The sequence below is a fragment of the Poromitra crassiceps genome (genome assembly GCF_964638095.1).
Source record: "Poromitra crassiceps genome assembly, chromosome: 21".
Taxonomy (NCBI): domain Eukaryota; kingdom Metazoa; phylum Chordata; class Actinopteri; order Beryciformes; family Melamphaidae; genus Poromitra; species Poromitra crassiceps.
The window spans coordinates 13,033,074-13,050,811 of NC_139638.1; the positions used below are offsets into that span (position 1 = coordinate 13,033,074).

Consider the following 17,738-nt stretch of genomic DNA (forward strand, 5'->3'; position numbering starts at 1 on the left):
GCAAAAGAAATCATGACTGTCAGAAGATATGGAGTGTGTTTCGACAAGCGTATGTGGGGCGGGACCCATGTGAAGTCCCGACGGACGCCTACGACCCCCTCATCGCCGCAACGCCCTTTGACCCCGCGTGCGACAGAAGGATGTTCTGGAGCAAAACAAAGGGTGTGGTCCACGACTTCACGAAGAGGAGAGGCTGCTTCGTGACTATTGAGGACACTCTGCTGGGCTCGGTGCTGGACGGACTGTCTTGGTGCGGAAAGGAGGGCAGCAGTGAAAGCTTCACGACGGACTGCCCGCGGTCCGAGTGTGACCACAACCCAGTTCGCTCGTTCTGGAAGAGAGGATCGGCTGCATTCGCAGAAAGTGCCTGTGGTACCGTCACAGCGATGCTGAACGGATCCGTCGCCACGCCGTTCAGTCCCGCAAGTGTTTTCGCGAGCATTGAGGTGAAGAGATTCAACTCCACCACCGTGAAGAACCTGAATGTCGTGCTGGTCACTAAGGACAACGCTGTGACAAACTGCACCGATGCATCTTTAAAGGACTTACAGAAAGAACTGGATAAAGGAATTAAATACAATTGCAAGGAAGTAACTGAATCCAGGATCCAAGCCTGCGGCTCCCATCCAGACACGTGTGGAGCCTGTTGGTGAAGCCTCTGGTTGGTTGGTTGGTTGGCTGGCTGGCTGGCTGATTAGTTGATCGATTGGTTAGTTGGTTGGTTGGTCGTTCCACAAAAAATGTTGGTCCCCAAAATCAATCAAATCCGACTTCAGTACCAGTGACATCAGACTTTCTGCATTAGTGACATAATCACCAAACATCAAGGAGCACTTATGTCATACCTCCTAGACATTAGTGATGTCATCAGTGATGCCATGTATCGTTAGGGATACATGACATCCCTAACGAACATTTCAGACAAATCAACACCAAGTTCCTCGCGGGGTGGCGCTGTGGCGCCCGCAGGCCACGTTCAGATTAGGCTCAGAGACAGGGGAAAGCAAGGAAAAACAAAACAAAAAAATATAATCAGAAAAAAATATTTTTTATTTGTTTTTCTCCTCCCTTCCCACAATAACACACGAATGTAGAAAATAATTGGTTTAACAATGCATACGTTTTAAAAACGTTTATTGTCTGTGTATAATTAATTATTGATTAACTATTTTGATCCACCTGGGCTGGGGTCAAAGTTTAGTTTTACGTTACGTCACTACGTCATTCACTCTGCGACAGTGTGACTGCCAGCTGCCAATGATTATATCAGTCGGCTAAGCTAAATGATGGAAAGCAAGAACAATGACAGAAAAGCGAAAGAAAAAACATTACCAATTTCAAGAGGAGTGGGAGGAAGAGTTCTTCTTCACAACAGTGAAAGAAAAGAGTGTCGATTAAATGCACAATACTCATTATTTAAAGGTAAATCAAGCAAATTTCAACAGGTAGCCCCCCACATGACTCTCTACCCTTCAGGTAGCCCTCGACCTCAAAAAGGTTGGTGACCCCTGATCTATCTGGTGATGTCTGTTTTGCTCAGGTGCCAGAATAAATCTTTCTAATCCTATATAATAAAATTGCCTATGTGGACCGGTGTAAAATAAAATATTGAAACAAAGAAGAATAAAGATATTCAAATTCTCACCTTTGGGAGGAAACAAAAGCTATTTCAACAAACGAAACAGCAAACCTTGTATCAAAATAGTGATGTTAAGATTACATGTGGAGTGAACTGTGGGCTGTAAAGCATTACTCAAAATGTATATTAAAGTTAACGTAGAGTTAACTCTAACGTAGAATAAGAGTTTTATTTTGAAAGCCCTAAAGTGGAAGACCTACTTTTACATTCTGGCTGACTTGACGCTCGTGCACTACTGTAATAAATGTTGATGCCAATGTCTGTCTGAGGTTTCGGAACCTCAGACAGCTCTGGGATAGAGGAGCGCCAATTAATCTGAAGGAGGCGCGACTTTGTAAGAAAAAAATAAAAAGAAAGAAGAAATGAACGTGAATGAACAGCTCATTTTTTGGGACTGTGAACTTGTGAACTATGAATGTGAACTAGTTCATTTTAATGTGTGAGCTGAACTTTGAGCTAGCTCTTGTGAAGTGTGAACTTGGACAACACTGATATTCAAGGATAGTTGACCATTTATTTAGTAATGAATACAGAAAACATGAATAGGCTATTGTAATTTTCTCCTGTTACCTGGCACCTCTTAAGCTTCTGGCATACTCTTCGCGCACGCGCTGGAGGCGGGGCTCCGAGGAGGGCGCGCGCACTCTGCGCGGGCCAAAACAGAACATACTCAGTGCTCAGCTCGCTCCTCCAGGCAGGCTGAATGAAATTGAATGTAACGTTCCCAATTCTATGTATTAAATTCTAAAAAACGACCCTCAACATTTGGGAAGGCTAAGCCACACAACTAGTTTGTTATAATCGAACGCCATGCTTCAAAGGCAACTTTACGACGCTGAGGACTCAATCACAGCAGATATCCGCTGATAGCCTACCACGGAGATCTCACAGGCACAGGCAGCAAAACCCGACGCGCTGATAGAAAAATCTCCATGGACGCGCCGCGCTGCGCTCAGGCCTCGCCCCCCGACACGCCCCGTGCGATGACGTCATAATCGCCGTGCGCCCTATGCGCTTGGCTGGGCGCGAAGAGTATGCCACGAGCTTTAGCCTTCACAAGTGCATAAATATTAGGTGTCAAATCCAGAGCTTGGAAAAATGGGATTTAAGGACTTCTCACTTTTGCAAAGTCATTCTGTGGGCTGGATTGGACCCTTAAACAGACAGTGTCCACTTCTGACTTCAACCAGTGATGTTCAAGCTGCCCGAGTTGCCCACGACACCACACACATTGATGTCACGAGTGTTGTCACTCGGGCACTCAAGGATGATGTCTTCAGTGATGTCACTCGAACAATTGTGATGTCATCAGTGAGTGATTTAATCACTGTGTCATCGGTGATTATGTCATTTTACGGCAGATGGAATAATGGCGGAAGAAGGTGAGAAACTCCCAAACGGGCTGGAGCTCAGCAAGGGATGGCGGGACGCCGCGGACGCCGCGGCCGTGCTGCTCCGCCACCTGAAGCAGCAGGTCCCACAGATCTACTGCCTGGAGACAGAGTCCAACCCTCAGGAGGAGGAGGAGCTGGTGCAGCAGCGGCTTCTCCACCCTCTGGAGTGCTTCCTGTTTGGAGAGGACCCTCGGGAGGGCCTGGAGAAGCTCAAGCAGGGCGGCAGCGCCTCCTCCCGTCTCTGCGGCCGGATCTGCAAAGAGGGGGAGATGACCTACTCCTGCAGGGACTGTGCGAATGATCTCAATTGTATGCTGTGCATGCATTGCTTCCAGGATAGCGTGCACAAAGGCCATCGTTATAAGATCAAGGCGTCGTCAGGTGGGGGGCTCTGTGATTGTGGGGATCTAGAAGCCTGGAAGATCGGCCCCTGCTGCTCCAAACACGACCCAGGGGCAGCAGCCACTGCCATGGAGACGGATGAGTGCATGTTGGAGCCCGGCTTATATGAGCGAGCTGAGAAACTGTTCCAGGTGCTGCTGCGCTACACCACCGATCTCTTGGTCTGGGAGGAACATTTTGATCTACCAGCAGAACTCCTGCCAAGGGTGAAAGAGAATGCACACTACTACTGTGTGGTGTACAACGATGAGCACCACTCGTACAACCACGTGATCTACACCCTCCAGCGTTCTGTTCACTGTGATCATGCCGAAGCACAGATGCAGACGGCACTCATTGACAAAGAGGGTAGGCGGGCCGTAAAGAGAGGAACCCTCTGTTCCTGCCAGCAAGCGAAAGACCTCATCAGGTCCAACTTGGAGCACATTTCCCTGCAGCCACTGCGTGTGGAGATCCTCCAGTCAGCAGTCATGGCTCATCAGAAGTTTTCCCTGCGCCTGGGCTCCTGGTTCCAGCAGATCATCGGTTACTCAGCGGGCTTCAGGAAGGCCTTCTGCCGTGTGGCGCTAGAGCCAAGCGCAGAGTCAGAAGACCACTCATGTCTCCTCAGCAGACTCATGCTGCATGACGCCAGGATGTACAAAGGAGCTCGCAAGATAGTGCATGAATTGATTTTCTGCAGTGTGCTGATGGAGACAGAGTTCAAGAGGCTTTTTGCAATCGAGTTTACCAAGCTCTATAAGCAGCTGCAAAAGGACTTCATCAACGATGACCATCGGAGAAGTATATCCATCACTGCTCTGTCTGTCCAGATCTTCACTGCACCCACACTGGCCAGGCAGCTGATCGAGGAGGGCAATGTCATCAAGGTGATAATTGACACGGTCATGGAACTGCTGTGCGAACACCAGGATGCCAACAACCCCATCCACTTCCAAGGCTACAACTCTGAGAAGTTCTTCCGGATCCAGAACATGTTCCATGACCTCAAGTATATTCTGATCAGTAAGCCCTCACTGTGGACTGACAAGCTGAGGACGGAGTTCCTAGAAGGCTTCAAAGTGTTTCTTGGGCTCCTCAACTGCATGCAGGGTATGGAGGAGGGGAAGCGGCACTTTGGCCAACACATTGAGGTCGAGCCAGAACGGAAGGCTGGCTTTTCTATCCAGTTCGGGCTCTGCCACATTCTTGCCATGTTTCAGGACTGGTGCTCATCAGATGAAAAGGTCTTGCTCCTTGCATTTAAGGAGTGCCACAAGGCCTTGATGTGCTGCAATAACCAGCCCTTCTACTACGACGCCACTGACTACTACATGTGCAAGCACATCCTTCATGTCCGTCCATACAAAGTGTCTTCGGAGCCTGTCAGCATACATCTGCCCATCTCCAGACTGCTTGCTGGCCTGTATGTACACCTGTGTAGAACAGGAGCAATTGAACATCTGCATGAATCTGCTGATCCCGAGAGCTTGAACTACACCCAGTGTGTAGAGCATCCTCTGCGGTGTGTGGCTCTAGCTGCCCAGGTCTCAGCTGAGATGTGGCGCAGGAACAGCCTCTCCTTGGTCAGCCAGGTTTATTACTATCGGGATGTGAAATGGAGGGAGGAGATGTATGATAAGGACATTATCATGCTTCAGATAGCTGCTTCCAAAATGGACCCCAACCACTTCCTCATGTTGATCTTGCTGAGATTTGAGCTCTTTGATATTTTCAATGGAAGTTGTTCAAGCAAAGACCAGGAAGTCTTGAAACAGTGGAATCGGCTGACGGAAGAAATGCTCTACCTTCTAATCATCATCATTGGTGAGCGCTATGTCCCAGGGATCAGTCAGGTGACCAGAGAGGACATGATGATGAGGGAGGTTCTCCACCTGCTATGCATTAAGCCCATGGCTCATAGCACCCTTGTCAAAGCCCTGCCAGAGAATGAGAGCTATGAAACAGGCCTGGAGACTGTGCTCGCCAAAGTTGCCACCTTTAAGAAACCGGGTGTAACAGGGCATGGCGTGTATGAAGTAAAGAAGGAGTGTCTGTCAGAATTCAACCCTTTCTTCTATCACTACTCTAAATCCCAGCATTACAAGGCAGAAGATTCTCAGAAGAAGCGGAGAACTCAGCATGGCAATGACCAAGCTCTGCGTCCTCCGCTGCCCCCGCCCTTCTGCCCGCGTTTCTCCACCATAGTGCGCCTGCTCTGCTGTGACGTCCTCGTCCATGTCCTGAGTCAAGTCCTGCAGAGAGCCGTGGAGTACCGGACCACTCAGTGGACAGAGGCCATGATCCAGAGGGCGCTGCACTTGATAGGCCAGGGACTCCTGGAGGAGAAGAGTCAGCTTGAAGACACCGTGGAGGAAATAACTTTTGATTTCAGTCTCAAGGCTCGCAGAATCGGCTCAGAATATGGCAAATCTGTGTTCCACTTGTTGTCCAAGGTCAAGGCACTTCCTTCCCTTGAAGCCCAGAAAGACATGATCAAGTGGATTCTGCAGATGTTTGAGACGGTCAAGTGTCTTAGAGAGAAGTCAAGCCCAACCGCCTCAGTGAGCATGGACACCACCAAACCAGAAGAAAGTGTCGAGGACAAAGAGAAAGCTGAGCGGCAGAGGAAGGCGGAGAAAGCCAAACTCCACCGTCAGAAGATCATGGCACAGATGTCTGCGATGCAGAAGAACTTCATTGAGTCCTACAAGATGCTGTATGAGAACATGCCAGAGTGCAGGGCACAGGTAGAGCCCATTACGTCTATCGAGAGCTGTGCCATGGAGCGGATGGAGAGGTGTGTCGCCGTCGGGCCCCACCGTGGGGCCACCCCGGCCGACAGGGAGGTGCTGACCTGCATTCTTTGCCAGGAGGAGCAGGAAGTGGCGGCCCAGGCTCCAGCCATGATACTGACCACCTGCGTCCAGCGGTCCACAGTGCTGACGCAGTGCAGGGGAACTATCCCTCCCCACAAAGCAGATGGAGCGGGAACATATCCCCTTTTGATGCCGCCTGAGCTGGCGGTGGGGACCCACACTGGCAGCTGTGGCCACGTGATGCACGCCACCTGCTGGCAGAAGTATTTTGAGGCAATCCAGAAAACCACCAGGAACTGGCTGATCATCGACCTGGAAAACAGGGAGTACTTGTGTCCCCTATGCAAGTCTCTGTGCAATACTGTCATTCCTCTGATCCCATTGGAACCACTCACACTCAACTATGAGAATGCAGAGATAGTTGGACAGCATCTGACCTTGCCTCGCTGGATCCAGATCCTCTCTGTCCGGATTAAAGGACTCAAGTCAGTCACTCAGGGTACTGAGAATAACAGTGATGACAGGGAATCAGGGCTTTGTGGAGAGGGCCAGCCAGACTTTAGATCCCTTCTCACCTTTGGAGTACAAGAGCCGAGGAAGTTCTCAGACAGCATAGCGGAGATGCTGGTGGTGTGTGCCACCACGGTGCACAGGGTGGGACTGCAGAAGGCACCCAATGAGCTGTGCCCAATGGTGCCCATTATGGCCTGGAACACCTGTGCCTTCACCATCCAGGCCATAGAAAATGTTTTGCACGGAGAGGACAAGCCACTCTTCGGGTCCTTGCAAAACAGACAGCTGACGGGGCTGAAGGCAGTTGTTCAGTTTTCAGCAGTCCAGAGAATGAAGAGCGCACATGTGGTCGTCCAAAGGCACTTCGCCGACATGTTGGGAGTCTTGTTGCCGGCCATGAGCAGAGAGAATACCCCTTCTCTTCTTGAGGTGGACTTCTTCCATCTGCTGGTGGGGTTGGTGTTGTCTATTCCATCGCTGTACCAGGAGGAGGCCGTCAACCTACAGCCGTCTACTGTTAGCTCTGCTTACAACCACCTGCACATCTTGCATCTGGTCACCATGGCTCACCTGCTGCAGGTCCTCCTCTCTTCTTCTACAGATTTCCCTGTGGTGGCAGGTGGAGATGAGGGGGAGGAGGCCAGAGCAGCAGCAGAGCTTTACACTACAGTGTCACAACAAACTACAGGGCTGAATTCAGACGTGTCCGGCAGCTCGGTTGCAGAAAGAGTGAGGAGGGGGATCACACCTTTCCTGCGATGTGCTGTTCTCTTTTTCAATTGCCTTACAGGAGTACCGCCCCCAGAGGAGCTCTCCAGTACTGCTGGTAGTACCTCCTCTCAAGGACAGATGGAGGCGCTGTGCAGTTACTTGGCATTGCCCTCCAATGTGTTCCAGCTCTTCCAGGATCACAGAGAGACTGTCGCTCCGCTGCTAGAGAGGTGGTGTGCGAGCCCTGCTATAACCAAAGTGCTGAGAGGCGAAATCCACACAATCAGACATCCCAGAAGAAGGAATCATTTGATTGAGCTTCCTGAGGATTACAGTGCCCTCCTCATGCAAGCCAGTCTTTTTCAGTGTCCCAAGTCTACAGATAACGAGAGGAAACACCCCACCCTTTGCCTGTTCTGTGGGACCATGCTGTGCTCTCAGAGCAAATGCTGTCAGAGCCGGCTGGACGGGGAAGACGTCGGCTCTTGCACCGCCCATGCTGCCACCTGTGCTGCCGGACTGGGCATGTTCCTCAGGATAAGGCAGTGTGACATCGTCCTGATGGCCAGTAAGGCTCGAGGAAGCACCTACCCCGCCCCTTACCTGGACGACTACGGGGAGACGGATCCTCAGCTCAAGAGGGGCAACCCATTGCGCCTCTGTCCAGAGCGCTACAGGAAGATGAACCAGCTGTGGCAGCAGCACTGCATCCTGGAGGAGATTGCCCGAAGCCTGGAGGGGGTCAACCTCATGCACGCCTTTGATTGGCAGATGTTGTGATGATGGAAGGAAATCACTCACAAGAGAAACCATCGCCCCCACCGACTGCAGAGGGCCTTCAGCTAGCAGAGCAGCTGAATGGATTGTACTGCCACTTTGATAAGCCATTCACATCCCACTCCCCCATGCCATCTCTCCCCCTCTTGCCCCCACCTCACCTCTCTCTCCTCCACCTGCCATCCCCCCCCCCCCTCTCTCTGCTCCTACGGTGTCCCCGCCTCCACATGTCAGTGGATCACAAACCTCCTGACAGACAGGACTCAGCAGGTGAGGCTGGGTGAAAATCACATCCTGCATCCGGGGAATCAGCACTGGCGCCCCCCAGGGGTGTGTGCGCTCACACCCTGGTTCTTCCTCGAACGACTGCACCTCAGGGGACCCACCTGTGAAACTCCTGAAGTTGGCAGACGACACAAGGGTCATCTGCAAACGCCGAGAGGCAGCAATGTGCCACAAAGCATACAGTCTGCCGGAAAGCCATTAGAAGAAGTAGAAGAAGAAGTGGAGGCCATTATTAGGCCATGTGTCCACTAAAGCACCCGGCATGGTTTTGCGCAGCCACGACTTGGAGACTTGCTGCCGCCGAGCGGCAACAGCGAGACTGTGCATACTCGAACGTAACTTGTCCAAAACGTTATCGTGTTGTTTACCAAGAACTTGCAATCATGTCGGTGGGGGGACATTTTATTGTCCCTCCATTTCAAAACTCATTCCGGTGAGCCTGCAGAAGGCTTTGCTAGATGAGGGACAAGCACTGTTAAATGAGGAAATGGCATTTCCTCATTCCTCACAACAATGAATTGACGGCGCAGAGTCGCATTTTCGACGTGCTGCACGCCCCCTACGCCGAGCTGCGCCGAGAGGACGCCCAGCTGCGGCCGGCGACCCCCTCGGCGCAGTCGGCCCTGCCGATTTCGCTCGAGCATAATTTGCGCTTAAGCTTCTTTTTCTGACGGTTAAATGCTGGAAGAGCGCTGGGGAGTGCTGATCCCAGCGCACAATATGCAAGCAGATTGAAAATAATGTTAGCGCAGCAGCGATAGCTAGCTTGATAGCTAACAGCTAACAAACAAGCTAACAACACACATACTGTTATAAAAGCTCAACACTCACCGGAAATATGAAGTGTCGCCTAGCCAATCTGCTCTCATAATTGAGCCTTTCTGTCTCTGTTGTGATAGTTTCTCCATATTAGTTGCCGGAAAAGGAGCGCCCCCACACCAGCGCCTGTCTGAAAAGTTCTGATATTTTCAGCTGGAAACGCTGGGAACCGGCACACAAAAAAGCCGGGGCGATCTGAAAAAAGCCGCCGGTTGCAGCGCACTTTCTCTAGACGGCCGTACGCGCCCGCATACGCTCTCTCCTCATTGGAAACAACTGAAAAAAGACGCTGGGACTTGGGAAAAGAAGCTTAGTGGACACACGGCCTTAGGGGACATTCAGACCAAAAGCGTTTTTGGAGCTGCCAACGTCTTTCTGCAATTCATTCTCTATGTAAGGACGCGCTAGACGTGCTCCTCTTTTAATGAACGCACCTGGCGTTTCAGCGCTGGTGGCGTCTGCTGTTTTTGGAGGAGCGCTGTGGGCGTTTTAAAGCTGAAAAAAGTTGAACATTAGAGGAAAAGCGGCCTGATCGTCTTTTTCACTCCTCCTACCTTTTCTCCTCCCGAGGGATTTTCAACCTCGGCTGCTGCCAGAATTGGCAATAATCTGGCTTTCACAACATCAAACAGACAAAACTAGCTGGCTACCGGCCTTGTGGTCGTTGTGTTCTGATCTGTACTGCACGCGACTACAGGGGAAAACACACTGAAAAACGCTCCGTGCCGCTGTGTTTTGTGCACAATGGAAGCGCTCTCGACATGATTTTCATAGCGTTCTGACTGAAAAAAACCGCTTTTGGTGTGAATGTCCCCTTAGATTGTCTTGTTTCTAAATAGTTCAGCCCTATAGCTACAACTGCAATAATGCTTTTCTCAGCTGACTTTATTCAGTTACTCTTCCTTGATCCCCAAAACACACACACACACACACAAATAGTCCCCCTATATTTAATTGACAGCTTTATGTCGTTTATGGCTTTGATCCATCAAACAAGCTCTGTGTACCCAGCGCCTCCACACAATGTGCTGTTATCATCTCATTCTCAGTATCGTGTGTGCTTAATGTGCAGGTGTGTGTGTGTGTGTGTGTGTGTGTGTGTGTGTGTGTGTGTGAGAGAGAGAGAGAGAGTGTAGATGTGTGAGAGTGATAAAGAGGGAGCAGCATCAATCAAGACCCTGTACCATTAGATACAGAGGAGGAGAGGAGAGGAGAGAGAGACAGAGAGAGAGAGAGAGAGAGAGAGAGCAGGGGGAGCGGAGGAGGGGAGAGGAGAGAGAGAGAGAGAGCAGGGGGAGCGGAGGAGAGGAGAGGAGAGGAGAGAGAGAGAGCAGGGGGAGCGGAGGAGAGGAGAGGAGAGGAGAGAGAGAGAGCAGGGGGAGCGGAGGAGGGGAGAGGAGAGAGAGAGAGAGAGCAGGGGGAGCGGAGGAGAGGAGAGGAGAGGAGAGAGAGAGAGCAGGGGGAGCGGAGGAGGGGAGAGAGAGAGAGAGAGAGAGAGAGCAGGGGGAGCGGAGGAGAGGAGAGGAGAGAGAGAGAGAGAGCAGGGGGAGCGGAGGAGAGGAGAGGAGAGAGAGAGAGCAGGGGGAGCGGAGGAGGGGAGAGAGAGAGAGAGAGCAGGGGGAGCGGAGGAGGGGAGAGAGAGAGAGAGAGAGCAGGGGGAGCGGAGGAGGGGGAGAGAGAGAGAGCAGGGGGAGTGGAGGAGGGGAGAGAGAGAGAGCAGGGGGAGCGAAGGAGGGGAGAGAGAGAGAGAGAGAGAGAGAGCAGGGGGAGCGGAGGAGGGGAGAGAGAGAGAGAGAGAGAGAGCTCTGAGGAGGGGAGAGAGAGAGAGAGAGCAGGGGGAGCGGAGGAGGGGAGAGAGAGAGAGAGCAGGGGGAGCGGAGGAGGGGAGAGAGAGAGAGCAGGGGGAGCGGAGGAGGGGAGAGAGAGAGAGCAGGGGGAGCGGAGGAGGGGAGAGAGAGAGAGAGAGCAGGGGGAGGGGAGGAGGGGAGAGAGAGAGAGAGAGCAGGGGGAGGGGAGGAGGGGAGAGAGAGAGAGAGAGCAGGGGGAGCGGAGGAGGAGAGAGAGAGAGAGAGAGCAGGGGGAGGGGAGAGAGAGAGAGAGCAGGGGGAGGGGAGAGAGAGAGAGAGAGCAGGGGGAGCGGAGGAGGGGAGAGAGAGAGAGAGAGAGGCAGGGGGAGGGGAGGAGGGGAGAGAGAGAGAGAGAGCAGGGGGAGCGGAGGAGGAGAGAGAGAGAGAGAGAGCAGGGGGAGGGGAGAGAGAGAGAGAGCAGGGGGAGGGGAGAGAGAGAGAGAGAGCAGGGGGAGCGGAGGAGGGGAGAGAGAGAGAGAGAGAGCAGGGGGAGCGGAGGAGGGGAGAGAGAGAGAGAGAGAGAGAGAGCAGGGGGAGCGGAGGAGGGGAGAGAGAGAGAGAGAGAGAGAGCTCTGAGGAGGGGAGAGAGAGAGAAAGAGCAGGGGGAGCGGAGGAGAGGAGAGAGAGAGAGCAGGGGGAGCGGAGGAGGGGAGAGAGAGAGAGAGAGCAGGGGGAGCGGAGGAGGGGAGAGAGAGAGAGAGCAGGGGGAGCGGAGGAGGGGAGAGAGAGAGAGAGAGAGCAGGGGGAGCGGAGGAGGGGAGAGGAGAGAGAGAGAGAGAGCAGGGGGAGCGGAGGAGGGGAGAGGAGAGAGAGAGAGAGAGCAGGGGGAGCGGAGGAGAGGAGAGGAGAGGAGAGAGAGAGAGCAGGGGGAGCGGAGGAGAGGAGAGGAGAGAGAGAGAGCAGGGGGAGCGGAGGAGGGGAGAGGAGAGAGAGAGAGAGAGAGAGCAGGGGGAGCGGAGGAGAGGAGAGGAGAGGAGAGAGAGAGAGCAGGGGGAGCGGAGGAGGGGAGAGAGAGAGAGAGAGAGAGAGAGCAGGGGGAGCGGAGGAGAGGAGAGGAGAGAGAGAGAGAGAGCAGGGGGAGCGGAGGAGAGGAGAGGAGAGAGAGAGAGCAGGGGGAGCGGAGGAGGGGAGAGAGAGAGAGAGAGCAGGGGGAGCGGAGGAGGGGAGAGAGAGAGAGAGAGAGCAGGGGGAGCGGAGGAGGGGAGAGAGAGAGAGCAGGGGGAGTGGAGGAGGGGAGAGAGAGAGAGCAGGGGGAGCGAAGGAGGGGAGAGAGAGAGAGAGAGAGAGAGAGCAGGGGGAGCGGAGGAGGGGAGAGAGAGAGAGAGAGAGAGAGCTCTGAGGAGGGGAGAGAGAGAGAGAGAGCAGGGGGAGCGGAGGAGGGGAGAGAGAGAGAGAGCAGGGGGAGCGGAGGAGGGGAGAGAGAGAGAGCAGGGGAGCGGAGGAGGGGAGAGAGAGAGAGCAGGGGGAGCGGAGGAGGGGAGAGAGAGAGAGAGAGCAGGGGGAGGGGAGGAGGGGAGAGAGAGAGAGAGAGCAGGGGGAGGGGAGGAGGGGAGAGAGAGAGAGAGAGCAGGGGGAGCGGAGGAGGAGAGAGAGAGAGAGAGAGCAGGGGGAGGGGAGAGAGAGAGAGAGCAGGGGGAGGGGAGAGAGAGAGAGAGAGCAGGGGGAGCGGAGGAGGGGAGAGAGAGAGAGAGAGCAGGGGGAGGGGAGGAGGGGAGAGAGAGAGAGAGAGCAGGGGGAGCGGAGGAGGAGAGAGAGAGAGAGAGAGCAGGGGGAGGGGAGAGAGAGAGAGAGCAGGGGGAGGGGAGAGAGAGAGAGAGAGCAGGGGGAGCGGAGGAGGGGAGAGAGAGAGAGAGAGAGCAGGGGGAGCGGAGGAGGGGAGAGAGAGAGAGAGAGAGAGAGAGCAGGGGGAGCGGAGGAGGGGAGAGAGAGAGAGAGAGAGAGAGCTCTGAGGAGGGGAGAGAGAGAGAAAGAGCAGGGGGAGCGGAGGAGAGGAGAGAGAGAGAGCAGGGGGAGCGGAGGAGGGGAGAGAGAGAGAGAGAGCAGGGGGAGCGGAGGAGGGGAGAGAGAGAGAGAGCAGGGGGAGCGGAGGAGGGGAGAGAGAGAGAGAGAGAGCAGGGGGAGCGGAGGAGGAGAGAGAGAGAGAGAGAGAGCAGGGGGAGCGGAGGAGGAGAGAGAGAGAGAGAGCTGAGGGAAAAGAGGGAGGGTCTATCCGCCAGTAGCCAGCAGCATCTTGCGGGCTTCTGTCATTTGAATCAATCTGGCAAACAGACAGGCAGGCAGTCCAGCTCCCAAACTGGAGTCCAGACCGTGTGGGGCTGACTCAGTCCAGACCACAGCCGGACTGTGTGTGTGTAGGGCTGCTCTCCAGCGGACCGGCGGACCGTCCTCGCCCCTGCCTAGATAGATAGTCTATTATTTGCTATCTGTGAACGAGAAGACCTCTGCCTCTGCCGCTGTTTCCAGTGCCGGAGCTTCCTGGATGATTAATTCAGCAGTGTGTGTGTGTGTGGATTCCCCGCAGCTCGGCGGCGCAGCTCGCGTAGAGCCGTGAGAGGGAACGCGGGGAATTGAGCAGAGAGAGAGAGAGAGAGAGAGAGAGAGAGAGCGCAGGAGAGGAGGAAAACATGATGGAGGAAGGGTGTTAGTGGGTGAGAGAAAGCAGAACAGGGGAGAGAGAGTTTGTGTGTGTGTGTGTGTAGGAGGGAGGGAGGGAGGGAGGGAGGGAGAGAGAGAGAGAGACGCAGGCCTGGAGCTGCCACTGATGCTGCTGCTGCTGCAGCCGCTTGACGATTCCCCGCCCAGAGAAAGCAGGAAAGAAGGGAGGAGAACAGAGGGAGAGAGGAGGCGGGAGGAGGAGGAGTGGTACCTCAAAGATGCTCCTATGCTAACCAGCCGACACGGTAAATACTGATGCTTTATCACCACCCCTCTCTCTCTCTCTCTCTCTCTCTCTCTGTCTGTCTGTCTGTCTGTCTCTCACCCCAGTTTGATGTGTGTGTGTGTGTGTGTGTGCGTGCCTCCCTGCACGTCTGCGACTGCGTGTGTGTACCTATGCGTTTGGTTTAGCTGTGCCTGAGTGCAGTGTATGTACGGGGGGGGGGCTAGCATAGCCGCGCAGCTGGCAGGGGAAGACTGGCTGTGTGTGTCTCTGTCTGAGAGGCAGACAAACACAGGGTGGAGAAGAGAGGAGAGGAGAAGAGAGGAGAGGAGAGGAGAGGAGAGGAGAGGAGAAGAGAGGAGGCATATCGTCCATTGTGTGTCTCTCCTGGGATTGAACGAGGGGCTCAGTCAGCAGCAGCCCTGCTTCTCTGCTTCACGTTGAGGGTGGCAGAGAGCCACCTGTTTGGAGGAGATGTGTGGGTGGGTGTGGTGGGGATGTGTGTGTGGGTGGGTGTGGTGGGGAGGGGTTGCGGTGTAGTGGCTTATTGGGTGTAACGTATGGGTATAACGGGGTATATGTAGTTTGGACAGCTGTGTGTGTGTGTGTGTGTGTGTGTATGTATGTTTGTGGGTCTTTTAGAGGTGTGTGTGTGTGTGTTTGTGTGTGTGTGTATGTTTGTGGGTATTTTAGGGGTGTGTGTGTGTGTTGCCAATTGACTATATATTCACTTGAATATATTCTTAACCTAGTAGTAGCTCCATGCACTTATGGACATTTATATGATAACGTATAATGTAACATGGACACAGCAGTGCACAGATACATGTGCATGGATACATACACACAAACGTGTGACGATTGCTTAATGTGTGTGTGCGTGTGTGTGTGTGTGTGTGTGTGTGTGTGTGTGTGTGTGTGTGTGTGAGTGTGTGTGTGTGTGTGGGTGGGTGGGGCGTGTGCTTATGTACACAGTTGTGTGTGTGTGTGTGTGTGTGTGTGTGTGTGTGTGTGTGTGGGTGGGGCATGTGCTTATGTACACAGTTGTGTGTGTGTGTGTGTGTGTGTGTGTGTGTGTGTGTGTGTGTGTGTGTGTGTGTGTGTGTGTGTGTGTGTGTGTGTGTGTGTGTGTGTGTGCCTTGTTGCCGTCTGCGTTGGTAACCTGAGCTCTTCCTGGTTCCTGCCTGGCTGAGGAGGGGTTGCCATGGTGATGCATATTAACCCTCTCCTGGGTGATTGACACTTTTGCTCTCCACCAGCCATTGATCCTCCTGAGGCCAAGTCTACATCATGGCTCTGTCTGTAACGCAAGGAAACGAGGAATGTAGGTGGCAATTCTAGGTAGTAAGTTGTCATTTTTATGTTTTAGGCTGTCTGAAACCAGTTTTATACAAAAGGTGACTGAATTTGCAACCTTTCCAGGTACCTATTTTGGCCTAATTCGTAAGGAACCATCAGTGGTACCTTTGGTGGGTTAGGGTATACCATGATGCATTGCGACCCTTCCAATCGACGAAGAAGAATGACGCTCTTCCCCCAGAATTTCCGTTAATGGCGGCGCCCAGAAAACCTACCGCATCAGAAAAAAGCTAAACAACTATTGGCTAAATAACGAACATCATCACTTTCTTTGGATTTTTATTTTAGCATGGTCAATAACGTCAACCGTTACTTCATTTTACTGCGACAGTTTGTTATTAGGGTGTCTGAAAAGTCACTTTTGCGGGTCAGTAGGAAACATCCTACTTGACTGCGATCTGGACAGCCTAGCAAGGTTCCTAACCTAGGTTGCGCAGCAGCGTGATTTCTAACCCCACATAGGATAAGCAATAACCAGCCAGCCAGGACTACAGTAACGTTAACGTAACTACGCAAGCAAGCAGAAGACGAATAGCAGCATGGCAGACGACGGTGCATTCACCTTCAAGTGTAACTTTTTAACCGTGCTTTATTAAATGTGACCTGCTCTGACCAAATCAGTCGCTTGTCGCGCTGGCTGTTTGTCTAGAAAACGCGATTTTATCAGAAAATATTTATTTCTGCTGTTTTGGGGTTTCATCAGATTATAGTAAAATAAAGCCTTGGCTTTCATTCTCTGTAAAGATTATTGTGAAATTCGACCGCTAAATATACTTTTGAAGCTCTTGAAGGTAGTGACAAAACTGAAAGTAAACTGCGCTGCTCTGAGCCTGCTGCTCTCTGCTGCGCGTGCAGCCTCACGTTGCCAGTTAAACGGGTGTGTCAGTACTTGCAAATGGTAGGCTATATTATAGACTACTCTAGGATTTAAAACGCTGTTTCTAAAGTTTGTCAGGGTTGTATTGTGGAGTTCTGTTATTGGTTTGTTATTTTAGACTAGTTTAGGCTGTTTATGTAACGTTTTAACCTCTTAAAGATCTGCCTCTTCGGGGGTTATGATAACGAACATGGCAAACCCGTCTGCAGTCTCTCTCTCGCTCTCTCTCTCTGCCCTTGCTCTCTCTCTCCCCGCTGCAAGGGGAGAGAGAGAGAGGGGGAGAGCAGCTGCATAATTTCTGCTTCCAGTGAAAGTCTGTCTGTCTGCCTGTCTGTCTGTCTGTCAGATTGATAGACTAATACTAGTCAGTAATCTGCGTGATAATGTTGCTTTACTTTTAAATTCAATTCACAGATGGCATTAGACTGAGCTAATTTCAGATTATTTGCCTCATAGCCTACTTTCAGCTGTCTGTCTCTCTGTCTCTACTCCAGAGCAGAAACGGTTAGGGTAAGAATAGAGACATAAAATAAGTCATAATTCCTACCCGGATTTTAACCAGGACTAGCGGCTTGAAAAACCACCGTTATTATTTAACTATAGGAACGTTAATGGCCAACCTTCGAAAAACGCACACCCTTCTAAAAATCGTAAATGATATAGTTATTGACCTTCCTACCCCCGCCAACATCTCAACCCTCTGAAATTATGGCTCTCTCTTAGGCCTTTGCTTGGTGACCCAGATTCTCACAGGACTCTTCCTGGCCATGCATTACACCGCAGATATTGCCGCATCCGCCTGGTCATTGAAACAAAAATGAATAATAATACAAATAAAAATAAAAAGTATCTCTTCTTCCATGGTAAGTGTGTGTGACAGTCTGGAACCCGCCAAGTCTTTTCAAGTCACGCTGTTCTTCAGGAACCAGTGAACCCGTCTTCTTCTTCTTTTTCATTCAAGTTTCCGGCAGTGTAGACGTTACTAGGCGTATCACTGCCCTCTACAGGACAAGGATAAAACTCTGCTACCTTAAACCGTTAGGCTGTCTGAAACGAGTTATTTTTCAGTCACCTATTATTAAAATTAGCTACCTAATTAACCAGGTACCTATTCAGGTATCAGGTGATATTCAGCTTCCTTGCGTTACAGACAGAGCCATAGTCTCTGACTGTGTGTGTCTGTGTGTGTGTGTGTGTGTGTGTGTGTGTCTGTGTGTGTGTGTGTGTGTGTGTGTGTGTGTGTGTGTGTGTGTGTGTGTGTGTGTGCGTGCGTGCGCGTGCGCGTGTGTGTGTGTGTGCGTGCGTGCGTCTGTGTGTCTGTGTGTGAATCTACTGCTGCACTACCCGGATGCCCATATGATTAGATTCTTGAACTATATGTGCTGTAAAATCCGTTTATAATACAAGTCAATGCTAAAATCATTTGTAGAAACTCACTG

General features: G+C 52.2%; 2 protein-coding genes and 1 pseudogene across 3 annotated transcripts in view; all 3 read left to right on the forward strand.

The window, feature by feature from the left end:
• Positions 1-653, forward strand: part of LOC310795661 (ADP-ribosyl cyclase/cyclic ADP-ribose hydrolase 1-like) — a gene marked incomplete at both ends in the record, with an annotated part of 831 nt that extends 178 nt beyond the window's left edge. The window contains one exon of the mRNA XM_083657742.1: positions 1-653. This exon is cut by the window's left edge and continues 178 nt beyond it. Within this exon, the coding sequence (XP_083513868.1) occupies positions 1-653 (653 nt within the window).
• rimbp2a (RIMS binding protein 2a) overlaps positions 1-17,738 on the forward strand; it is a gene marked incomplete at both ends in the record, with an annotated part of 119,275 nt that overhangs the window by 26,045 nt on the left and 75,492 nt on the right. The window lies entirely within an intron of this gene.
• On the forward strand, positions 3,009-8,237 carry LOC310795662 (E3 ubiquitin-protein ligase UBR1 pseudogene; annotated as a pseudogene). The gene has a single exon. The product of its transcript is annotated as an E3 ubiquitin-protein ligase UBR1 pseudogene (transcript).